This window comes from Acinonyx jubatus, chromosome B3 (genome assembly GCF_027475565.1).
Source record: "Acinonyx jubatus isolate Ajub_Pintada_27869175 chromosome B3, VMU_Ajub_asm_v1.0, whole genome shotgun sequence".
Lineage (NCBI taxonomy): Eukaryota > Metazoa > Chordata > Mammalia > Carnivora > Felidae > Acinonyx > Acinonyx jubatus.
This window is the reverse complement of record NC_069386.1, coordinates 3,355,267-3,376,110: the sequence shown is the minus strand read 5'-3', so window position 1 is coordinate 3,376,110 and position 20,844 is coordinate 3,355,267. Positions and strand designations below refer to the sequence as shown.

At 47.4% G+C, this 20,844-nt stretch overlaps 1 protein-coding gene across 9 annotated transcripts in view; it reads left to right on the top strand.

The window, feature by feature from the left end:
* Positions 1–20,844, top strand: part of SH3GL3 (SH3 domain containing GRB2 like 3, endophilin A3) — a 136,111-nt gene that overhangs the window by 101,374 nt on the left and 13,893 nt on the right. For all 9 annotated transcript variants that reach the window (XM_053223481.1, XM_053223479.1, XM_027068218.2 and 6 more), the window contains 2 exons: positions 4,004–4,107; positions 5,253–5,362. In XM_053223481.1, coding sequence (XP_053079456.1) covers positions 4,004–4,107; positions 5,253–5,362 — 214 coding nt within the window. The remainder of the gene's footprint in view (positions 1–4,003; positions 4,108–5,252; positions 5,363–20,844) is intronic.

Here is a 20,844-nt window from a genome sequence, read left to right as displayed (position 1 = left end):
GGGACGGGTGCCATGTGGCATAAGGTACATTAGGAAATTCCGGACTCGCTGAAAGAAAGCTCCCAGCCAGGAGTGGATGACCTGAAATCTGGTTCTGGTCTCATTTCTGCTCAGCTGTTTGCCCCTGGAGAGTCACTTCGACCTACAGGTATCGGGCCCGACGTGAACAAGTGCAGGCAAGACACCCTTTGGAAATACGAAGTGGGGAATAGAAGTATAAGAGGCTGTTATGTAGGCTACCGCTGTCATTGGCTTGCTCAGACTTTCTCAGAAACTCTGAATAAAGCTCTTGCCCCATTGGAAAGGGCATCTGTTTGTGATCAGACTCCTTCAGCTTCTCCGAGGAATTCAGAAAGAGTGGAGGTCTTTGAGACGACAGAGCAAGAAGTCACTTTGATGATAGCGATTCCTATCGAAGTTGGCCTCCCTTGGAAATGTGCCATTTCGGTCGTGAAAGGGGATGGCTTGTCACGTTCCAGAACAGGTGCCTTTCCCTCATTCGGGCATGCCAAGCACGCTGCAGACTCCAGAGATCTGGGCGCAGGGCATTACCTACTCATGCCCAGTATCTCTCCTCGTGCTGTGGCCCTCAGAACGTGCCTCTCGGCCCACCTACCTGGCTGCTGACCAGTCCTGGCAACTGACTTCTGAAGATTCTGAGGAGGACAGTTCACAGCCCTGCTTCCATACCACCCCCCCCCCCCCCCAAGATAGAGAGCTGCCCTTATTACAGTCTGTAAGCCTTTGAGCCCTTCTTCCTTTGGGTTCAGCTCTAATCCTTTGCCCTTGGCCCACTGGCCAGCCAGTGGCTCAGAGCCCATTCAGGTTTCCACCACCCTGCCCCGCCCCGCCCGGGAACCCCTGTATTCCCAGTGCGCAGTAGTATGGGGACGTCTACACTCTGCCTCCATCCCCACGGCTCAGAACCCCCAGCAGCCTCATTGGCTTATAACCGGCCACTGGTTTGCAGCTAAAGAGAGGGTTTTGAGGTAGAGTGCACCCCCGGGCGACACCCAGTCGATGCACGGCCTCTCGCCCCTGGGAAGAGAGCGAGGAACCACGGCGCGGGGTGGAGTCAGCCGTGAAGTCCCCAGGCTCAGCCACGCGGGCACGTTCCCCATGGGGTTGGGTTCCTGTAAGTCTCAAGGCAACGGCCCCCGTCCCCCGTGAACAGGGGACCCTGACCAGGGCTATTTCCCTTGCTAGGTTTTGCTTCTTTTGAGAGAGACTAAAGCAGCTCAGAAGTGGCAGTTTCCTCTTCCTCTTGTAACAAATCACCGCACGCGTGTGCCTTCAAACAACACAGACCTACCGCCTTCCAGACGGGAGGTCAGAAGTCCTCACGTCACGATACTGGCAGGGCTGAGTTCTGCCTGGAGGGTGTAAGGGAAGCAGCCATGTCTTTGCCTTTTCCACCCGCCAGAGGCACCTGCTTCTCCTTCAAAGCCCCCCGTTTGGCATCTTCACGCCTCTTCCTCTCTTCCTCCGATCACCTTCTTTGACCCCCCTGCCTCCTTCTTCTAGGACCCTGTGATGCCACCGGGCCCACCCAGAGAATCCAGCTCATCCCCTAGTTCCAGACCCTAGTTCAAGGCCCTTTTCCTCTCCACCACAAGCTCTTCCTGGTTCTGTTCTGGTTCCCCTGGTCGCTCGGGTGGCCGCCGCCTCCCTCACTGTCCGCTTACTGGGAAGTCTGGTCGAGTTTCCTGCCTCAGGTGCCTCACGCGTGCCCCCATCTGGATGGCCAGGGCAGTTGCTCTGAGACGGGAGTCAGCTGTCTGGTGGTTCTCCCCTGCGTGTGTCGTGCGAACCCTTCCACGGATGAGGTCACCCCTTACTCGCGAGGTGACGCCAGCAACGGGGTGGCACCGGTCTCCGCGGAAGCGGAACGAAACCTCTTTTCTCATCCCAGTGACCTTCCCCGAGTCAACAGATGGAGTGGTGTGGCCCGTGGAAGAAACGCTCTACCTGCTGGGCAGGCCCTCGCAGGGCCTGGCTTTATCGCGGCCACGTTTCTGCCTGTCCTGGTGTTTGATTCCAGCTGGGGATGGGAGGCAGAGGCCGCCCGCAAAACACCTCGCCGCTTATGGCCTGGAATCCTCCCTGTCCTGGCATAAAGGGGCAGATGGTCCCCTTGTGACACCGCGTGGCTTCGCTGTCGGCCTGAGACTTTGCAGCGGAGTCCCAGCTCTGCAGGAGTTGTGTTGAGCGGGCGCCGTGCCCCACTGCAGTCCCTCCCGGGTTCTGAGGGGCCTTGGGGCTCCTTTCCTTCCCGGAGTCAGCCAGAGAATGAATAGTTCCAAAGGCACCTCTAGATCGCCCAACCTCTTTTAGCCAGCCAGACAGGACAGCTGGTAGTCTTTCCGTCTGCACCTCCCTGCTCCCCACCCACCCCCCCCCCCCCAAGATGTTTCGAGGAATATTCACTTAGCTCTTTCGCAGTTCCTTTGAAAATGAGAAACGTCAAACGTATTTCAAAGTGGGGATTAAAATAGAAACTAACTTGACTGAAGATGGGAAGGTGTGGCCCAGAGTTGACCCAGATCGCTGCTCTCCCACCGTCGGGAGGAGAGTTCCTTCTGCCGCGCGTTCTCCTGTGGTCGAGTTAGACCGAGGCACTGGACTTGTTTAAACGTCAAAGCCAAAGAGGTGAAACTTAAGAGATCTGCAGGATTTTGTAGGGGCTCGGCTGTCTTTGTTTTGTTTTTTGGGTTTGGGGAAATTTAAGGCCTGGCTTGTTGCTTTTCTAGCCCCAGGGCGTGGTATGGTCAGTGTAACGCAGCCGGATTTCCTCGTTCAGATGCTGATCACAGTGGGGCACAAGCGGAACGGATGGCTCAAGTGTGCATTTGAACCCATGTTTAAAATGCTGGGCGCGGGTAAGGAAAGTGAACGAATAGGCAGCTGAAGCTTGGTCTGGAACAACAGATGGGAGCAGCTGGGGTCTTTGAAGGTGAATGAATCCATGGCTGGTTTTATGGGGGTGAGTATGTAGGGGTGAATGAGCAGGGCAGACTTTGCCCCAGAGCTACTTAGGACTTGGAGTTGATACATTAGGCTTTGGGGAATCTTTGGAAGAGGGGGATTGATTTCGGTGTGTGTCCTTCTCTGGAGTTCATGGGACTCGTGCTGGGGTCCTCGTCACCTCAACCCAGAGGTTCTGCCTCTGAGGCTGGCCGACATCAGCCTAAGGAACCCTGCTTTTGCATAGCAGCTGCTCAGGCACGTTGGGGAAGCAGGGAAGCTCCCAGGCCCCACAGGAGTAGTCTCTTCCTCGATTCATGCCTCCCCAGGTCTTCTGGGCTTTCTTACGTGACTTCGTTTTTTTTGACATCCACTGTATTTTGGTCACTAACTTCATGAATGTCGTGATTCATGGGAACGAGAGATGCCAGAGGCTGTATGGTTCATTCCTTCTTGCTGTGTGTTTCAGGGCGATGATTTTGTGCTGATGGCAAAAAAAAAAAAACAAAAAAAACAAAAAAACCCAAAAACATCTAGGGAGCAGGCAAGCCTTTGCCCTGGTGCACACTCTGTCGCTGATTTCGCTTCTTACGTGAGAACAGTTTCATTTACTTAGTTTCTTGATTTGACTTAGCTAGAAAATGCCCGTAGAGACATTTCACTAAGAAAGCAGTTCATTTACTAAATGTTGGCCTCATTTGTAATTGGAAAAGCTTTATCCCTCTGTTTTCAGATCCATGAACATTAGAGCGCAAAAATCTCCTGGGAGTATCATCTAATTGGAAAAAACAAGCTTTTATCGAGTTAAATCAAATTTTAATCACAAATAAATTTGAACATGGTTTTCCAGAATATATAGCTTTATACCGTGACCTGGGTGATTATTACGTGGGGCTCCGAGATAAAAATGAAATGAAATAAAATGGACCAGAGCTGGGGAGGACACAGGGCTTCCCTGCAAAGCTGGCTCTCTGTTGCTGGTTTCCCTTCTCTCTGAACACTACATAGGCTTTAGAATGATTTTCCACTTTCGCTGCAGGTAGAACAAGTCAGCCAGTTGGCTGTGTTTATAGAGGCGGCTTTAGACTATCACAAACAGTCCACAGAGATTCTGCAGGAGCTACAGAGCAAGCTACAGATGCGGTGAGAACCTTTGCGTTCGTTACAAGCCCGGGCTGCAGGGTTGGACCCCATCAGAATCAATCCCTCTGTCTGTCCCATCGTCTGCTCCTTCCCACCACACCATCCTGTTTTGAATTTTCTTTAGCTGGCTTCCATGCTTGGGTGTGGGATAGCACGGAGAGAATACGGGGCTCTGGCCAATGGGACAGAGCCGGGAAGAGCAGTCTGGCAGGCTTTCTCCCTTTTCGTGTTTCTAAAGCCCTTTTCTGTGACCTGTGTTCAGGGCACCCAGACACAGTTGCTCACCTTATAGAACCGTCCTGGCTTCATGGCTGATTTGGGAGCTTAAGCTGGGGATGGCGATGGCTTATACCTCCTTGCCAACATCTAGGGATGTGGCGAAGTGTGACACGATACTCAGAAAATATGTAAAAAGATGTGTTTTTACCTCACCGGTACAGATGTGAGGCCAAGTTCATACTACTGACTCTTAGAGGCGTTGAAAGAGTCCAAAATAACCTTCTGAATGATCAAAGAAAGACCGCTGTTTCTCTTAGCCTTTAATGATGCTGTGTTCTATACTTCTCTGAAAATCAGTAGTATCATACGTCGTGTGCCCAGTGACCCTATTAATTAAAGTAATGGGTTAACAAATCTACCCTTTTTCTTGACCGGGTTTTGTAACAGAATATTGTTTTTGTATGAGATTATGATAATGGGAGAACTGGGAGGGATGTTTGCTTAAATCAGTGCCAGAATTCTAGAGGGAAGACACAAGGTGGGGCTGGTCTCTGAAGCATCCAATTCGGTAGGCGGGGCGTGCGCGCAGCGCTCACGTGAGCGTGTTTGCGTAATCCTCTCTCTGTATGAGCAGGAGAGAAAAGGCAGCCAACGCTGTGGAGTGTCCAGTGTAACCCTGGCGCCTGACCGATGCCTCAGAGACTCTTACGAGAGACACGCTCTTGCAGATACAAAGTTGAAAAACTCCACTGGGCACCTACACCTATCACTTTGAGCTACTCACGAATCAGTGCGTAAAAACCACCCCCGTCACGACTGCCACCCGTCACCCAAGTCTGTAGGCTCCTCAAGGCAGAGCAACTGTATGTCTGGAGACTCGGGCTTCTCCCTCGGAAGTCTGACCGGTCTCAAAATGCATATTTCAGAATATCGGCCGCATCCAGCGTTCCCAGACGAGAATATAAGCCCCGGCCCATAAAAAGGAGTCCTAGTGAACTCAATGGGGTGTCCACCACCTCATCAGCGAGGACAACAGGTAAGATGACCATTGTGTGTTGCTGGGTGTGCTCTTCAAGGAGGTGCTGCCCGAAGCTTTTGCTTACTGCTTGTTGCTGTATTTGGCGTGACCCTGTATTTGACCCTGACTTTTTTTCTTTGGCTGTCGGGTGAATCCCCTTTCCCACCCCATTAGTGCCCCTTTGCCTGCTTCCTGGTTTTGGATACTTCTGTCAAGTTTTGAAAAACAGCACCAGGAAGAATTCCATCACTTAACTGCCTTCTAATACGTTAAAACCTTGGCCGTGGAACCTTCGTGCTGCATTGTCCTCTGTCTTTACATTTTTAACTCTTTCAAAATATTTCCCTAGTTTATTTTTTATTTTTTTTTTTAAGGATTTTTTTTTTCAACGTTTATTTATTTTTGGGACAGAGAGAGACAGAGCATGAACGGGGGAGGGGCAGAGAGAGAGGGAGACACAGAATCGGAAACAGGCTCCAGGCTCTGAGCCATCAGCCCAGAGCCTGACGCGGGGCTCGAACTCCCAGACCGCGAGATCGTGACCTGGCTGAAGTTGGACGCTTAACCGACTGCGCCACCCAGGCGCCCCGTTTATTTCCCTAGTTTTTAGAAAAGTGTGAACATTTGTTGAGCTCCTGCTATAAGCTAGGCACTGTCTTAAGTGCTGCATCATTATTTTTTAATTAGACAAATGACACATATATATTTTTGGCTGAAAGGATCCAACAGAGAAAGACAACATTCAGGTGGTGTAAGTCATGCTGGAGGTCTTTTGGTCACCCCCTCCATCCCTGTCCCTTCCCTAGATGTAGCTGCTGTTAACAATTTGGTATGAGCACTGTCCTGTTTATGTGCACGTATGCGCATACACGCGCACTATATACGCACAGTTTTAGATTATTTTCTGTTTCTCAAATACAAGATCTTACTAGGTGTATTCTCCTGCGTCTTGCTTTTGTAAATGCATCGCTATCTCTTGGAGTTATTACTGTGTCATGCGCATAGATCTATCTCTGTCCCACAATTTTTTAACGGCTTCATAGTTTTCTGTTCTATGTTACCATGTCCCTATTAGTGGACGCTAAGGTTGTTTCCAGTTATTTGCTAAAAACAGTATACTTTCATCTGCCTCCATGTGCTCATGGCAAGTCTTTCTTGGAAGTGGAATCCTGAGTTAGAGAGAATGCAAATTAGAAGTGATAGTAGCTATTGCCAAATTACCTTTCAGAATGGGCACAGTACTTTTGATGTAGTAATGCCTGTTGCCCCACACCCACATCATTCGACTTCCATTTTTGCCAACCATTCATGGGTAAAAAATTGTATTCTACCTTCCTTGTCGTAAATAGGGAAGTTGAACATTTTCTTCCTCTCTATATTTTAGTTTGCCATTTGTATTTTCTCATGTCTGAATTGTCTGTTCGTGTAATTTGTTTGTTTTTTCTTTTAGGTCATTTACTTTGTCTTATTATTCATAAGAATCCCTTACATATGGGGATATTGATAGCTTTTTTTCTGTAGTTTGTTGTTGTGTATGTGTGTGTGTTTCATTTTTTGTTTTTTGTGTTTTGTGTTCTCGTATTTTAGTTTTATTTAAGTGATCTCTGTGCCCAACCTGGGCCTCAAACTCACGACCCCAAGATCAAGAGTCACATGCTATTCCTACTGGGGCCAGGTGCCCCAGAGTTGTGTTTTTAGAGTCCTTTATATATTTTAAACACAAGTCCTTTGACAAATACGTGGTTTGAAAATATTTTCTTTCACTCTGTAGCCTTTTATTCTCTTAATAGGGTTTTTGATAGATCAAAAGTTTTTAATTTTGGTGCAGTCCAATTTCTCATTTCTTCCTTTTAGGATCATGCTTTTGGTGTGAAGTCTTAAGAATCCTTTGACTAGCCCAAGATCCTAAAGATGTTCTGTGCTTTTTCCCCAAAGTTTCACACTTGCACATTTCAGTCCATGGTCCACTTTGAGTTAATTTTTGTATGACACTGAAGTTGAAGTCTCATTCGCCCATGAATTTCAAACTTCTCTGCAGCACATCTGCCTGTGGGAGCTACACGGTCTGGATTTTCTTCCAATGCTATCACTGTCCTTTCAGATTTTTTTTTTTCAATTAAAAAATAAAAATGATGGGACTAATATGTGTATATAGTCCTAAAAAGAAAATGGTGCTACAAGGCCTTTAATGAAAAGCAGCTGTCTCCCTTTATGCCCTCTTCCCATCTTCATTTCCTGTTCTCGGAGGGAAGCACTTTCATCTCTTTGTTGGCTATTTAGCTCCATTGTTCTAAATAATATGCTGTTAGTTCTTGATTTTTTTGGTTTGGGATAATATCTGTGGTTTCCTGATACGGCAGATGAGCTCTTTGCTCCCTGTCCTCGGCCTCCCATACACTTCCCCGTCCCACTTCCTCCTTCCTCCTTCCAGGCTACTCATAATCACCACTTTCCTTGTAGAACCATCACTTTGATCATGCAGAACTCTTACGGTGCCTCCCCTCTGCGCCTCGTTGTTGTGTTCAGTGTGGTGGCCTCTGCTGCTTGAGGGAGACACGGGCGGGCCCGTGACATTTCTGGCTGCTCTTGGGTGACTCACTGGAGTGTGTGAATGCAGGCACATGCAGCACTCGGAGCGCTGCCTCATGTAATAGTCACCGTGCCATCTGGATTTGAAGCTGGGCTTCCCCTTCTCAAGCTCTGGCCTGTTACAAGTGTGAAGATCGGTGTCAGGAAAGGGGCTGTAGTCGGCCTCTTCTCTCTTTTTCCGTCTACCACTTCTGTTCTTAAAGCTCCAGGGAGCATATTTCCAGCTCTCTTACAAGTCTTTTCAAATGTCTCTCTCCCTTGGGGTACCTGGTAGCTCGGTTGGTTGAGCGTCCCAACTCTTGATTTTGGCTCAGGTCATGATCGTAAGGTCATGGGATTGAGCCCTGCGTGGGGCTCCACACTGAGCATGGAGCCTGCTTGGGATTCTCTCTCTCTCTCTCTCTCTCTCTCTCCCTCTCTCTCTCTCTCTCTCTCTCTCCCTCTCTCTCTCCCTCTCTCTCTCCCTCTCTCTCTCTCTCTCTCTCTCCCTCTCTCTCTCCCTCCCTCTCTCCCTCCCTCTCTCTCTCCCTCTCTCTTTCTCTCTGTCTCCCTCCCTCCCTCCCTCCCTCCCTCCCTCCCCTTCCTCTGTCCCTTTCCCCTGCTCGCACTCTCTCTAAAAAGAAAAAAATCTCTCTCCCATGACTTGTTGTGAAATAAGAAAAACATAAGACATCCCCCTCCTTGAAGCTCTCCAGAAATTTCTCTAAAAACCCTTTCTCATCTCCATCTCCTGACCCATCTATAGCATAGATGAGTGTGGGGTCAAGAGTTGTGAAAACTGGTTTCCCATCTCTTCTGGTTTGGTTTGTGTGTTTGCAGGTTCTCCGTGGCGGTCTCATGGGCATCCATTTTTCTTTTTTAAACCGTTCTGGAGCCTGAGATACGACTGTGGTTTTCATATCCTGTAACAACCGTTTATAATGTTATGAGCATAAAGATAACATCCACAGCAGTATCACATAGTGTTCTATCGTTACATTTCCACTGTCATTCATGTTTCTGTTGTCTTGCTTGCTCTGGCCTCATCGTAAGTCTTGAAGTAGGGCGTGTTAATTCTCTAGCGTGGCTTCTCTTTCAAAGTGGTTGGGCTGTTCCAGTAGCATTTCTGTGTGAATTTTAGCATCCGCGTTTTCATTTTTACAAAACAAAGCATGCTCAGGTTTTGAATTGGTTGAGGTTGAACCTGTACATCAATTTAGGGGGAATTTACAGCTTAACAACACGGGCCTTTCCAGTCTTGAACACAGCCTACTTTATTTTCCACTTATTTAAGTTTTATGAATTTCTCCAGCCCTGTTTTACTATTTTCAGCAGATAGGTCTGGTACATTTTTAAATCGATCTCTCAATACTTCAAAAATTTCATAGGATTTTAAATAGCATTTTAATAAAATTTCAGGTTTTAACTTCTTATTGCTAGTGTATAGGTATACAGTTGGTTTTTGTGGATTGGTCTCATTTCCTGCCATGTTGCTAAATTCACTTATTAGTTCCAGCAGCTTTTTTGTAGATCCTGTAGTTTTTCTATAAAGATGATCATGCCATCCACAAATGAAGGCAATTTTACTGGATGTCAGGATGGCTTTTATTTGTTTTTCTTGCCTTTCTTGCACTTGCTAGAACCTCTGGTATCATGTTGACTAGGGGAGTTGGAGTGGACATGCTTGCCTTGTTCTTGATATGAGAGGAGTGGCATTCGGCATCTCATAGTTAAGTATGATGTTAGCTGTAGATTTTTCATAGATGTCTTTTTTCAGATTGAATTCCCTTCCAGGCATAGTTTGCTGGGAGTTTTTATCAGGAATGAATTTTAGATTTTGTCAAATGCCTTTTTTGGCATCTGTGGAGATGATAATATGTGTTTATTTTAGTTTGTTAGCATGGTGAGTTCGGTTAAATTAATTAAAGCGGTCTTATATTCATGGGATAAACCCTTTGTGAGAAAGGTTGTTTGTTTTTTTTTTTTAAGTCATCTTAATTTTAGAATAGTTACGGGTTTATAGAAAAGTTGCAGAGACAGTACACAGCATTCGTGTATACCCGTAACTGTTTCCCTTGATGTTTTTCTCCCCTTATTATTAACATCTTACTAGTTTGGTAATCCAGCGAGATTGTACTGATACATCATTAACCAAAGTCTGTACTTTATTCACATTTCCTTAGTTTTTACCTAATGTCCTTTTTCTGTTCCAAGATCTGCTCCAGGACACTGCATTGTATTTAGTCATCATGTCTGCTTAGACTCTTGACTGTGACAGTTTCTAAGACTGTCTTTGTGTTTAATGAGCTTGGCAGTTTGGGGGAGTAGCATTCAGATATTCTGTAGAATGTTCCTCAGTTGAGATTTGTCTCGTTTTTTTTTCAGGATGAGACTGGGGATTTGGATGTGGAGTCAGGGTCACACCACAGAGGCCAGGTGCCATTCTCGGGGTATATTCCATCAACACGAATTATTTATTACTATTGATGTTAATTGTAATCAATGCTGTCGTTGACCCCCTGGCCAACCCAGTGTTTCTCAGCTTTCACTGTAAAGTTACTCTTTAAAATAAATGTTTCCCTGTGCAGAAGTTTTTTTAACCACAAATTAAATTTCCTTATAGATCTCAGGCTATTGAGGGCATCTGTTTCTTCTGGAGTGAGCTCTGGTAGTTTGTGTCTTTCAAGGTATTTGTCCATTTCATCTAAGTTGCCAGATTTACTGGCATAAAGTTGTTCATATATTCCCGTATTTTCCTTGTAAGCTCTATAGAGTTTGTAGTGATCCCACTGCTCTCGTTTCTGATAGAAAATTTGTATCTTCTCTCTTTTTTTCTTGATCAGCCTGCCTATTGATGCCTCGGTTTTATTGCTGTTCTCAAAGAACCCGTTTTCTGTTGCATTGATTTCTCTCTTGCTTACTGTTTTGTAGCTCACTGAGTTCCACTTCGATCTTTGTTATTTCTTCTCTTTTGGATTTCGTTTGCTCTTCTTCATGTAATTTCTTGAGGTAGGAGCTGAGGTCACTGCGTCCTTTCTTCCTTCCTAATCTGTGTGTTTAGTGCTGGTCTTTCCCTCGAAGTACCACCGTTAGCGGTAACCCGTAGCTCTTGGTATGTTGTCTTCATTTTCGTCCTCTTCGGAGTACTTTCTAGTTTCACATTTGATATCGTCTTTAACCCATGGTTTACTTCCCTACATTTGGAGGATTCTCCAGATACCTTTCTGTGTTAGAATTCTAATTAATTCCATTTTGGTCGACGACGTAGTCCGTGCGAACTGTACCCTTTAACATTTTTTGAGACTTGCTTTATGGCCCAGAGTAGAATCCATCCTGGTAAATGTTCTTGACTTGAAATGCACGTGGATTCTATTCGTGTTGGGTAGAGTGTTCTACAAATGTCAATTAGGTCACGTTGCCTGATAACGTAGTTCAAGTCTCCTGTGTCCTTATGGATGTTTTGTCTATTCTTTTCTATTAATTTTCAGGTGAGGGGTATTGGATGCCTGACCCTAGTTGTGAAGCTGTCTCTTCCTCCTGGCAATTCTAGCAAAATTATGGGAAGATCGGTTATATTCCCCTACTCGCCCTTAGTTCTCACTGACCCTTTAAATCTGATTATTCATATTGTTTTTAATGACGGGAAAAAATTGTTAATGCTTTAAATATTCTTCTCTATTGTCTCTTGAGTTTTCCTTTTTAAAATCCTATTAAATGTTGAAACTTCTGGCTCTTCCTCTTTGGCTCATCGTTTTCTTCTTGCTTTCTCTATCCGTGTTGTTTTCACTCTGCCCTCTGGGGAGATTTCACCTTTTATATTTTGTTTCTTTGACTGTTCTGTACCCATTCATTTATTTAGCCCATCTACTGAATTTCTTTCTTCAAGTGAATTAGCTTCCCGCTGGTAACAAATTACCACACGTTGTATGGCTTGAAGTAACACACATTTATTCTCGGTCTTACAGTCTTACAGTTCTGGAGGTCAGAAGTCTTAAATCAAGGTGTCGGTGTTCCTGGCCCTGGGGGAGAATCTGTTGTTTCTTTCACCTTCTAGAGGCTGTCTTGTAGCCTTGGCTTGTGGTCCCTTTTTTATGTTCAAAGCCGGCAGTTTACGATCTTCAAAACTATCTGACTTCTGCTTCCATTGAAGATACATCTCCTTCTCTGACTCTGAGCCTCCCGCCTTCCTCTTATAAGAACCCATACAGGTGATTACGTTGTGATAAAATTGGACTCGCCCTCATAATTCAGAGTTATCTTTCTGTCTCCAGACCTGTAATCACATCCTCAAATTCCCTTCTGCCATGTCAGGAAGAAATCTACAGGTCCTGGGGGATTAGGATGTAGACATCTTATGGGCTGGGGGTGAAATGGTTATTATTCTGCTTATCACCCCAATATTCTAATTTTTTTAATTTTAAGATTGAATTTTACAAGTAATTAGATTCTTCATATCCCTTTGAGAATATGAATTAAGCTTTTACAAGTCTGCATGTGATGTCTCTGTTAATTCTCATCTCTTTGTATGTTTCTTGGCGTCTGGTATCTATTTTACGAAGCTGTCTCTCATCCGGCACTGGATGTTCATGCCTCTGTGCACAGCTTTTTATGTGGGATATCATGTCGGTTTGCCCATAGTGCCGTGTCTGTGCCTGCTGGGTCTACTGAGTGAGGTGCACTGGTTTCGGGTTTTGTGGGTGTTTGCACCCTCAGGGCACTGCCCCGACTTTGTGTTCAGGTCCCTGCGCTCACTACTCCTTCCTGGGGGCAGATGCCTCGGCCCCCAGGTGCTTGGTACAAACCCAGAATGGGGGGGGGGGGGACTCCCCTGGCCGCTCTTTTCCCAGAAGGCCAGCCGGTCACCCAGCTTCCAGTAGGCACGGACGCTGCTCTTCGGGCGTCTTCGGGGCCCAGTCTGGAGCATCCCTGTTCGGGAACCATTTTGAGTTTAATTTCTTGCATCCGCCACTTTCCCACTCTCAAAATATCCCTCGTGTTCTTCGTCATTTTTGGTCTGCCAGTGGTGTTCATTCTTGTCTCCGAACTTCACTTGGAAACTTAAAACATACCTACTTTGTAATTGCTGGCGATTCGGCATTAAAGCCAGGCTGCAGCCTGTACTCAGTCTGCTGTATCAGCGCAGGACTCTCTCGGGTTGTGCGGTGCCACACGTCCCCCTAGACGCGTCTCTCTGATGCTTGTTGCCTGGCGCGGCTCTAGGTGCTGAGTGGTGCAGGCCTAAAGGATCTTGAGTGACACCGTAAGAAAAGCATCCTTCTCTCACTCCTTGACACCAGTTGGTCTTCTTGTTTTGTTTTATTTTGTTAAAAAAAAAAAAAAGGACCCCAAAGTGCAGTCGGTGCTCAACAAAACGGGGTCTTCTCACTGATGCAGCAGCCCAGGAGAACACTCTTAGATGGGCTGTGTTCGCGTCGTCCGCTGAGCCCCCCACCCCCGGGCTGGTCTGATGGCCTCTCCGCCAGCCTCACTGCGTGGCTTCCGCACCGTTCTGGCTGTTGCCATGCCAGCCACCAGGCAGGGGAGAAGGAACAGGCTAGACACTGCCTCTCGAGCCCGAGAGGCGGGAGTGACACACACACCCGCGGTCCCGGGAGGAGACCTGGGTCGGACGCCTGCGGGCGGTGGCGGAGCCGGGAGTGCGGTCTCTGGCTGGACAGCCATCCGGTTCCCATGGGGACATGCGGCAGACACTGGTCCCTGAGGGACGCGGGATTCTGCTGGACAGGCGTTGCCAGCACCCCGTCGCGTGGCCGTGGCAGAGGTCCCTTGATCAGACGCTGGTCCTGCTCTCGGGAAGGAGCAGGGGACCTCCCTTGGCCCGGGCCCTGTGGTCCCGAGATCTGCCCTCTCCGGGGTCCTTCGTATCGTCCACACCCGCACTTCACGTCGGAAGCGGACCATGGAGCCCGCCCCCTTGCAGAGTTGCGCTCCCTGTGCTTAGGGGCCTTGCAGGGGCCCTTCAGGCTTCAAGAGATGCAGACGTGTTCAGGTTCCACCTGTTCTCTTCCTTTCATGCCTGGTGCCTCCGGAAACTCTGCCTCCTGGCTGGTGACCACCCCCGCGGCCCTGTCCTAGACGTAGCTCTTCCGGCCACCTTCTTTCCTCCTCTTCTTGTCGAGCCTTTTTCTTTTTAATTTAAATTCAAGTTATTGATTGGTTGAGCACTGCAGCACCGGTTTCAGGCCCAGTGATTCCTCGCTCCCATCCAACACCCAGTGCTCCTCCCAGCAAGCGCCCTCCTCAGCGCCCATCCCCCATCTAGCCCCTTCCCCCCCCTCCCCTCCCCTCCAGCAACCCCCAGTCTGGTCTCTGTATTTAAGAGTCTCTTATGGATTGCCTCCCTCTCTGTTTTTACGTTAGTTTTCCTTCCTTTCCCTGTGTTTATCTGTTGTGTCTCTTAAATTCTACATAGGAGTGAGATCATATGATATTTGTTAAATCAAATTTCTCTGACTTATTTTACGTAGGATAATACACTCCAGTTCCATCCACGTTGTCGCAAACGGCCAGATTTCATTCTTTTGGATTGCCGAGTAATATTTACATTGTATACGTTTACCACATCTTTATCCATTCGTTTGTTGATGGACATTTGGGCTCTTTCCATACTTTGGCTATTGTTGAGAGTGCTGCTATAAACATTGGGGTGTATGTGCTCCTTCGAACCAGCACACCTGTATCCCTTGGGTAAATACCTAGTAGTGCATTTGCTGGGTCGGAGGGTAGTTGTATTTTTAATTTTTTGAGGAACCTCCACATTGTTCTCCAGAGTGGCTGCACCAGTTTGCATTCCCACCAACAGTGGGAGAGGGTTCCCGTTTCTCCACATCCTCTCCAGCCTCTATAGTCTCCTGATTTGTTCATTTTAGCCACTCTGACCTGTGTGAGGTGGTATCTGAGTGTGGTTTTGATTTGTAGTCCCCTGTTGATGAGTGATGTTGAGCATATTTTCACGTGTCTGTTAGCTCTCTGGGTGTCTTTGGAAAAGCATGTACTTATGTCTTCTGCCCATTTTTTCACTGGATTATTTGTTTTTTGGGTCTCGAGTTTGGTAAGTGCTAGCTAGATTTTGGATACTAACCCTTTATCGCACGTGTCGTTTGCAGATGTCTTCTCCCGTTCCGCCAGCTGCCCTTTAGCCTTTCTTAACCTGTGAAGGTTACCTTGAGGCTGTCTGAGTCAACAGGGGACTGGGAGTGGGGAGGCAATACTTTTAACTTAATCCTTGCTGCAGAACTGGGTCCTTCATTTGGTTTAGAGAAGTCTCAGAGTGATTTGGGATGACACCTTGCTCATCAAGCAGTTAGCTTTTCTTTTTTTTTTTTTTTCAACGTTTATTTATTTTTGGGACAGAGAGAGACAGAGCATGAACGGGGGAGGGGCAGAGAGAGAGGGGGACACAGAATCGGAAACAGGCTCCAGGTTCCGAGCCCCGTCAGCCCAGAGCCCGACGTGGGGCTCGAACTCACGGACCGCGAGATCGTGACCTGAGCTGAAGTCGGACGCTTAACCGACTGCGCCACCCAGGCGCCCCAAGCGGTTAGCTTTTCTAACGCACTGCAATCCAACCTCGGCTCTTTTCTCTCCTCCCTCTTACTTTTGCTTGCAAACTGGGCAGTTCTTGTTGTCTCTCTTACAGCAATTTGTGACAGCACCACGGAGCGGCGAACACGCACTAGCGTTCTGTTTTATCCATCTTTTTTCTTTCGAGCTGCTGGCACGTGATATGCTCTCCGACTGGTCATAGGCCAAAGTGTCACCAAACACTTTGCCACGACCCAGCGAGGTCGTGGCTTCACGCCTGTTATTACCCGCGTCTTCCTCATCACCTCCTGCCCGCAGAGTCGGCACCACAAGTCTCGTGGTGGCAAGACCCCACTTCTGGCACCGTGTTGTGTCAGTTAGGTAGTAGTTGCTGTTGTGTGGACACTCCAGGAAGCAAGTGTTCAAAAAAGGTAGAAATTCAGACTGGGAGCCCAGGCCAGAGATTCCCCTTTAGGAAATGAGCCCCACATGGCTCACGTCTCTTCTACTCCCAGTCTGGCAGGAGCGGAGCCTGATGGCCTCACTTGGCTGCAGAGGCTGAGTTGGGGGCGGCGGGGGGGGGGGGGGTGTGGGGAGAGTCACATCCTACCTGTATTGATATTCCTGGGGAAGAAGGGAAGAGTGGCTTTCGTGGTTAGCTCGTGGCTCGTACCACACTCACCGACCACACGCTTGTTGTGGAAGAAGACATCTGTTCTGTCTCGCTGACCTCCCTGTAGGTCCCACATAATTCATTTCTGTGAGAGTGTGGTCCCGCGTCTGTGCCCACGCTGCTTGTGGGAAGGCGTGTTAAGGTAAGCGAGAGCTGGCGGATGTCTTCCGTCGGGGGCCGAGTGGCAAATACTTTAGGCTTCGTGGGCCGTACGGGCTCTGTTGTAACCACGTGACTCGGTTACAGTGGGAAACGGCCGTAGACAGCGTGGAAATGAATGGGCAAGGCTGTGTTCCATTAAAGCATTATTTGGCCTGCAGGCTATCATCCGTCGACCCCTGGGGTGACTCACTGGGAAATCAATTTAGCGGTATCTATCAAAATTAATAAAAATGTTTATGCATTCTCAGTGGCTTCGTGCCCGGACATGTGTCCTAAGGAAATAATTTAAGCAACAGCATATTCCCCGTTCTGTTACACCACTGTCTAGAGAAATAAAAAGTTATAAGTGAAAATAACCTAATGGCCAGCATTCATTTATATATATTTGTCTGTAATAGGGCAACGGTACATCAGAGGGGTTGTTATGCAGCTACTTAGACTTATTACTGTGGACATTATGTAGATGCATAAGCCTGTGTATGGTCTGAAAATTGAGTGGAAAAGAGACGCAAACTTGTAAGTACCCTGCGGTTGCAATTCTGCAAATCGGTATCTGTGAAGACCAGGTTAGATGGTAGTAGGATCACGGACAACAGTCTCCTTTCTTTCCGAGATACTCTTTCAGTCGTGTTTTGATAAGAACATTCAAACAAGAACATTTGGATAAACCTGCAGGAAGCTCAGTGCCGGGTGTGAGGAGAGGATCATGGGGACCATTAACGCGACTGCATCTGGCTCACGTGCTTCTCCTCCCCTTGGGCCACGGCAGCCCTGTACCCTCATTCGCTTGGGACAGTCCCCGTAAACTGTCCCAAGACAGTCCCATCTCCGTCGCTCTAGTTCAGTTTGTAGTAACGCCCCGCTTTTACTCTCGGAAGTTCTCCCGTTTGGATGACAATATATTGTTTCCCTAGTGTTTGTGGCTTTGCTTCTTTACTTCTGGTCCAGAAACACTAGATTCTGAATACGTATATTATTATAAGCCACTTCACAATTTCTGTTTGAAAAGAAGCGGGATATAAAAAACTAAAAACTTTGAAAGTGAGTCCGACCCCAGGCTGCCCATCACCCCCCTCCCCGCCCGCTGCACCGTATTGTGTCTGAGGGAAGCCCAGTTAGCAGGAGCCAGGGGCCAGCTCCCAGGATGCCATGCTCTCATTTGCTAGGAGAGAAAACTCAGCTCTCCTTTGCGAGGGGGTGTCCTTGCCTACCTGGAGGATGCTAACTGGACCTCTCAGACTGACAGTGTGAAAAGCACTGTACTCTGGGACAGTGAAGGTGGATTTTAACTAAAGCATCACTTAAGGCCATAAGGACGTAGCATTGGAGTGCCAGAAATATGCCAGGTATCATTATTTGATGCTTTATATACAGAACTCATTTCATGACCATAACAACATTTCAAGGAAGTGGTAATAGTAGAAAATAAGAGAGTAACAAATAATAATATAACAACATAGTAGTTACACTTCCTGAGTACTTATTGTGGGTCAGGTAGTGTACGAAATACTTCATACACATTTCTTAGATTGTTGTTATGCACATTTTGCAGATGCGTAAGTGGAGGCTCAGAGGGGTTAAGTGAGATCTTTCTCAAAGCCACAGAGCCAGTAAGTAGCAGTGCTGGGCACTTTCCCTCACAGATATTTCACTTTATATCATTAAGAAGGAATCCAGGGCAACGTTTAAAACGTCCAAGAGCATTGGGGATGATTTATTTCCAAGATTCTTGATCGCAGGGACGCTGCAGCCAGCAGGTGGTCACACAGGGAGTTGGTCGTATGCATCTGACCTGGAAGAAGAAAACGTGGATAGGACAGCGAGTTCCCTGGCTTTCTCGGCCAGACTGTGCATGTCAGTGCTTTCGTCCCCTCCTTCTTGGCCAGTAGCTAGGCCCCTGGGCAGATTCAGTTGTTAGAAGGGCAGTGGTCGGCCAGAGACCAGACCACAGATGTGCAAGAGATGGTCTCTGGAAGGCTCCGGGTCTAGCCGCCGGATTCTCGGGTGCTGCAGGCTCCGAGTGCCACCGTTCGACGCGTGCCTGTGCCTTCCCAGGCTGCCTCTCCGAAATCGCCCCTGGCAGGAGCCTGGGCCCCGGACTCCAGCATCGGGCTTCGGTGATTTGTGGGTGGAATCTGCGAGTGTAAGGGGGTCCTGTACTGTTTGTTTCTGGGGCACGGTTTCAAAAGAAAATGGCATTTTATAGCCTGTATCAATGGGAAATTACTTTCCATTAGGATTCTGGATGATTTGCACATAATGTTTATAAAGTGAAGGAAAAATGTCAAGCATTTCACTAACAATTTAAAGCGAAGCTCGCAGGACTCTGCCAGGAACGAATTCCAAGAACATTTTCTCCATCGTTTCTTTCTAAAGGAAAAGAGGGAGATGAAAAGAGTGCAGGTCAATCAGGCACAATCCATCGCGGGACTGAGATGGAATCTTTGATAACATCATTTCTCGCTGCTTAAGAGAATGAATAGAATGAGCCAGGAATGGAGAAGGGGAAGGGGGATGGTGGTGGAAGTCACATGTTGAGATGATGAATTGCAGAGCCCTGCTGTCGCCCTGGCTTGGAGAAAGCACCGCCCGGCCGAGCCCGTGAGTGCAGGGTCACGACGCTTCACCGGCATGTGCTGCCCCTGGGTCCCCAAAGACACGAGGGGGCCAAGAAAAGTCTCCAGGCTGAAACGTGTGCCTGGGTTGTTCCCAGAAAACCCTGGGTTTTGCAGAAAATAGTGTAGGAGTTTGTAACCTGTGCTCAAGTATCTTCCTGGCTCATTTTTACCGGGCCCCACGTTGTCACTTAGTGCGTTACAAAGTATAGGGGCGCCTGGGTGGCTCCGTCGGTTGAGCGTCTGACTTCGGCTCAGGTCGTGATCTCGCGGTTCCCGAACTCGAGCCCCGCGTCAGGCTCTGTGCTGACAGCTCGGAGTCTGGAGCCTGCTTCGGGCTCTGCCTTCTCCCTCTTTCTCTGCCCCTCCCCAACTTGTGCGCGCGCGCTCTCTCTCTCTGTCTTTCTCTCTCTCTCAAAAACAAAAAGCATTAAAAAAAATTTAAGAACCCTCTAAGTTACAGTAATACTTGGCTGTCCTATCTGTTGGGTATACTTTCTTCAATTTGTTGTTTTTTCTTCTAAGTTCTCTTTAACATAAAGGTAAGAACAGGGGCGCCTGGGTGGCTCGGTCGGTTTAGCGTCTGACTTTGGTTCAGGTCATGAGCTCGCGGTCCGTGAGTTCGAGCCCCCACGTCGGGCTCTGTGCTGACAGCTCGGAGCCTGGAGCCTGCTTCCGATTCTGTGTCTCCCTCTCTCTCTGCCTCTCCCCGGCTCATGCTCTTTCTCTCTCTCTGTCTCTCTTTCTCTCTCTCTCAAAAATAAGTAAAACATAAAAAAAAAAAAGACAAGGTATATTTTATGTTTTTTATCAACTCGATTATGTGTGGAGGGTTCCCCCTCCCACTTGGGTTCTTAAAGAGGGTGCCACTTTATATATTCACGATTTAGGGTTAATATGCTCCGGCCTGAGATGGGCTGAGATCCGTGAACAAGTGTGGGCTGCGAGTGCATGCCGTAGGCGTTTCAGAGCAAGGCAGAATAAATCTCTCAAAGGGCCTATGTGAAGACAGTCCAACTCCCTTCAGGTATAAAGGAGACTTTTATAAAGTTCTTGACGCTTCTCAGAGGGGCTCGGAAATCCCGTCTCGGGTCTGAGTCGTTCCCCCTGTTGGGGCAGAATCTCTGGGATTACGTTAGAAAATAAACATCTCTTCCAAAGTAAAGTGTGAGGCTTGAAACTCGAAGAAGACGAGCACTTTGCAAATAGAAATATGTGCTTTTTTTTTTTAACCTAAATTTCCAAAGAGGAAATTAAAATGTCACTTAACAGCGACAGTGGTGATTGCTTCGTGGGCAGGTTGGTTTTTACTTTTTCTTCTTTCCCTCCCACAATTTTCTTGCTTGTTGCCCTCCCCACACATCCGTTTCTGTATACTATCAGCGGTGGGTCAGTCAGTGCTATTGACAGGAGAGAAATAAACAAGGAAGTGCAGGACTCCTGTATTGTAGCTCAGATCCATGAGCTGTGTGACTTTGGGTGAGTTTCTTAACATCTCTGGGCTGATTTGACCTTGTTCCTGAGTAAAATGATCGGCTATAACACCTTCCAAGTTTCTTTCCCAGCTCACTCTGTGGCTGTAGTAATTATCTTTTATGAGCACCTAACATTCTTAAAAACTTGAGAAGTGTACAGACTTGAACATTTTTGTATGTTCTGTGTTTAAAAAATGTTTCTTTAAAAAGGTGAAATTGAACCATGATTCTTATTGTTGATCAGCAGCCATTGATTCGAGAAAGGAGAAAAGCCCTTCTCTTATTTTTCCTCCGAAGGAAGCTTTAGAGGGAAAGGCTCTCTCCCTGCAGGGAATGGTTTCCTGTAATTCTTCGAAAAAGTCTATGAAAAGAGGTTTCCAAAAGCTGTAAGATGTAACTTGTAACTTAGTTGTGGCAAGTTTAATACTACTTGGCTGAGATGGTGATACGATTCTGTTATCT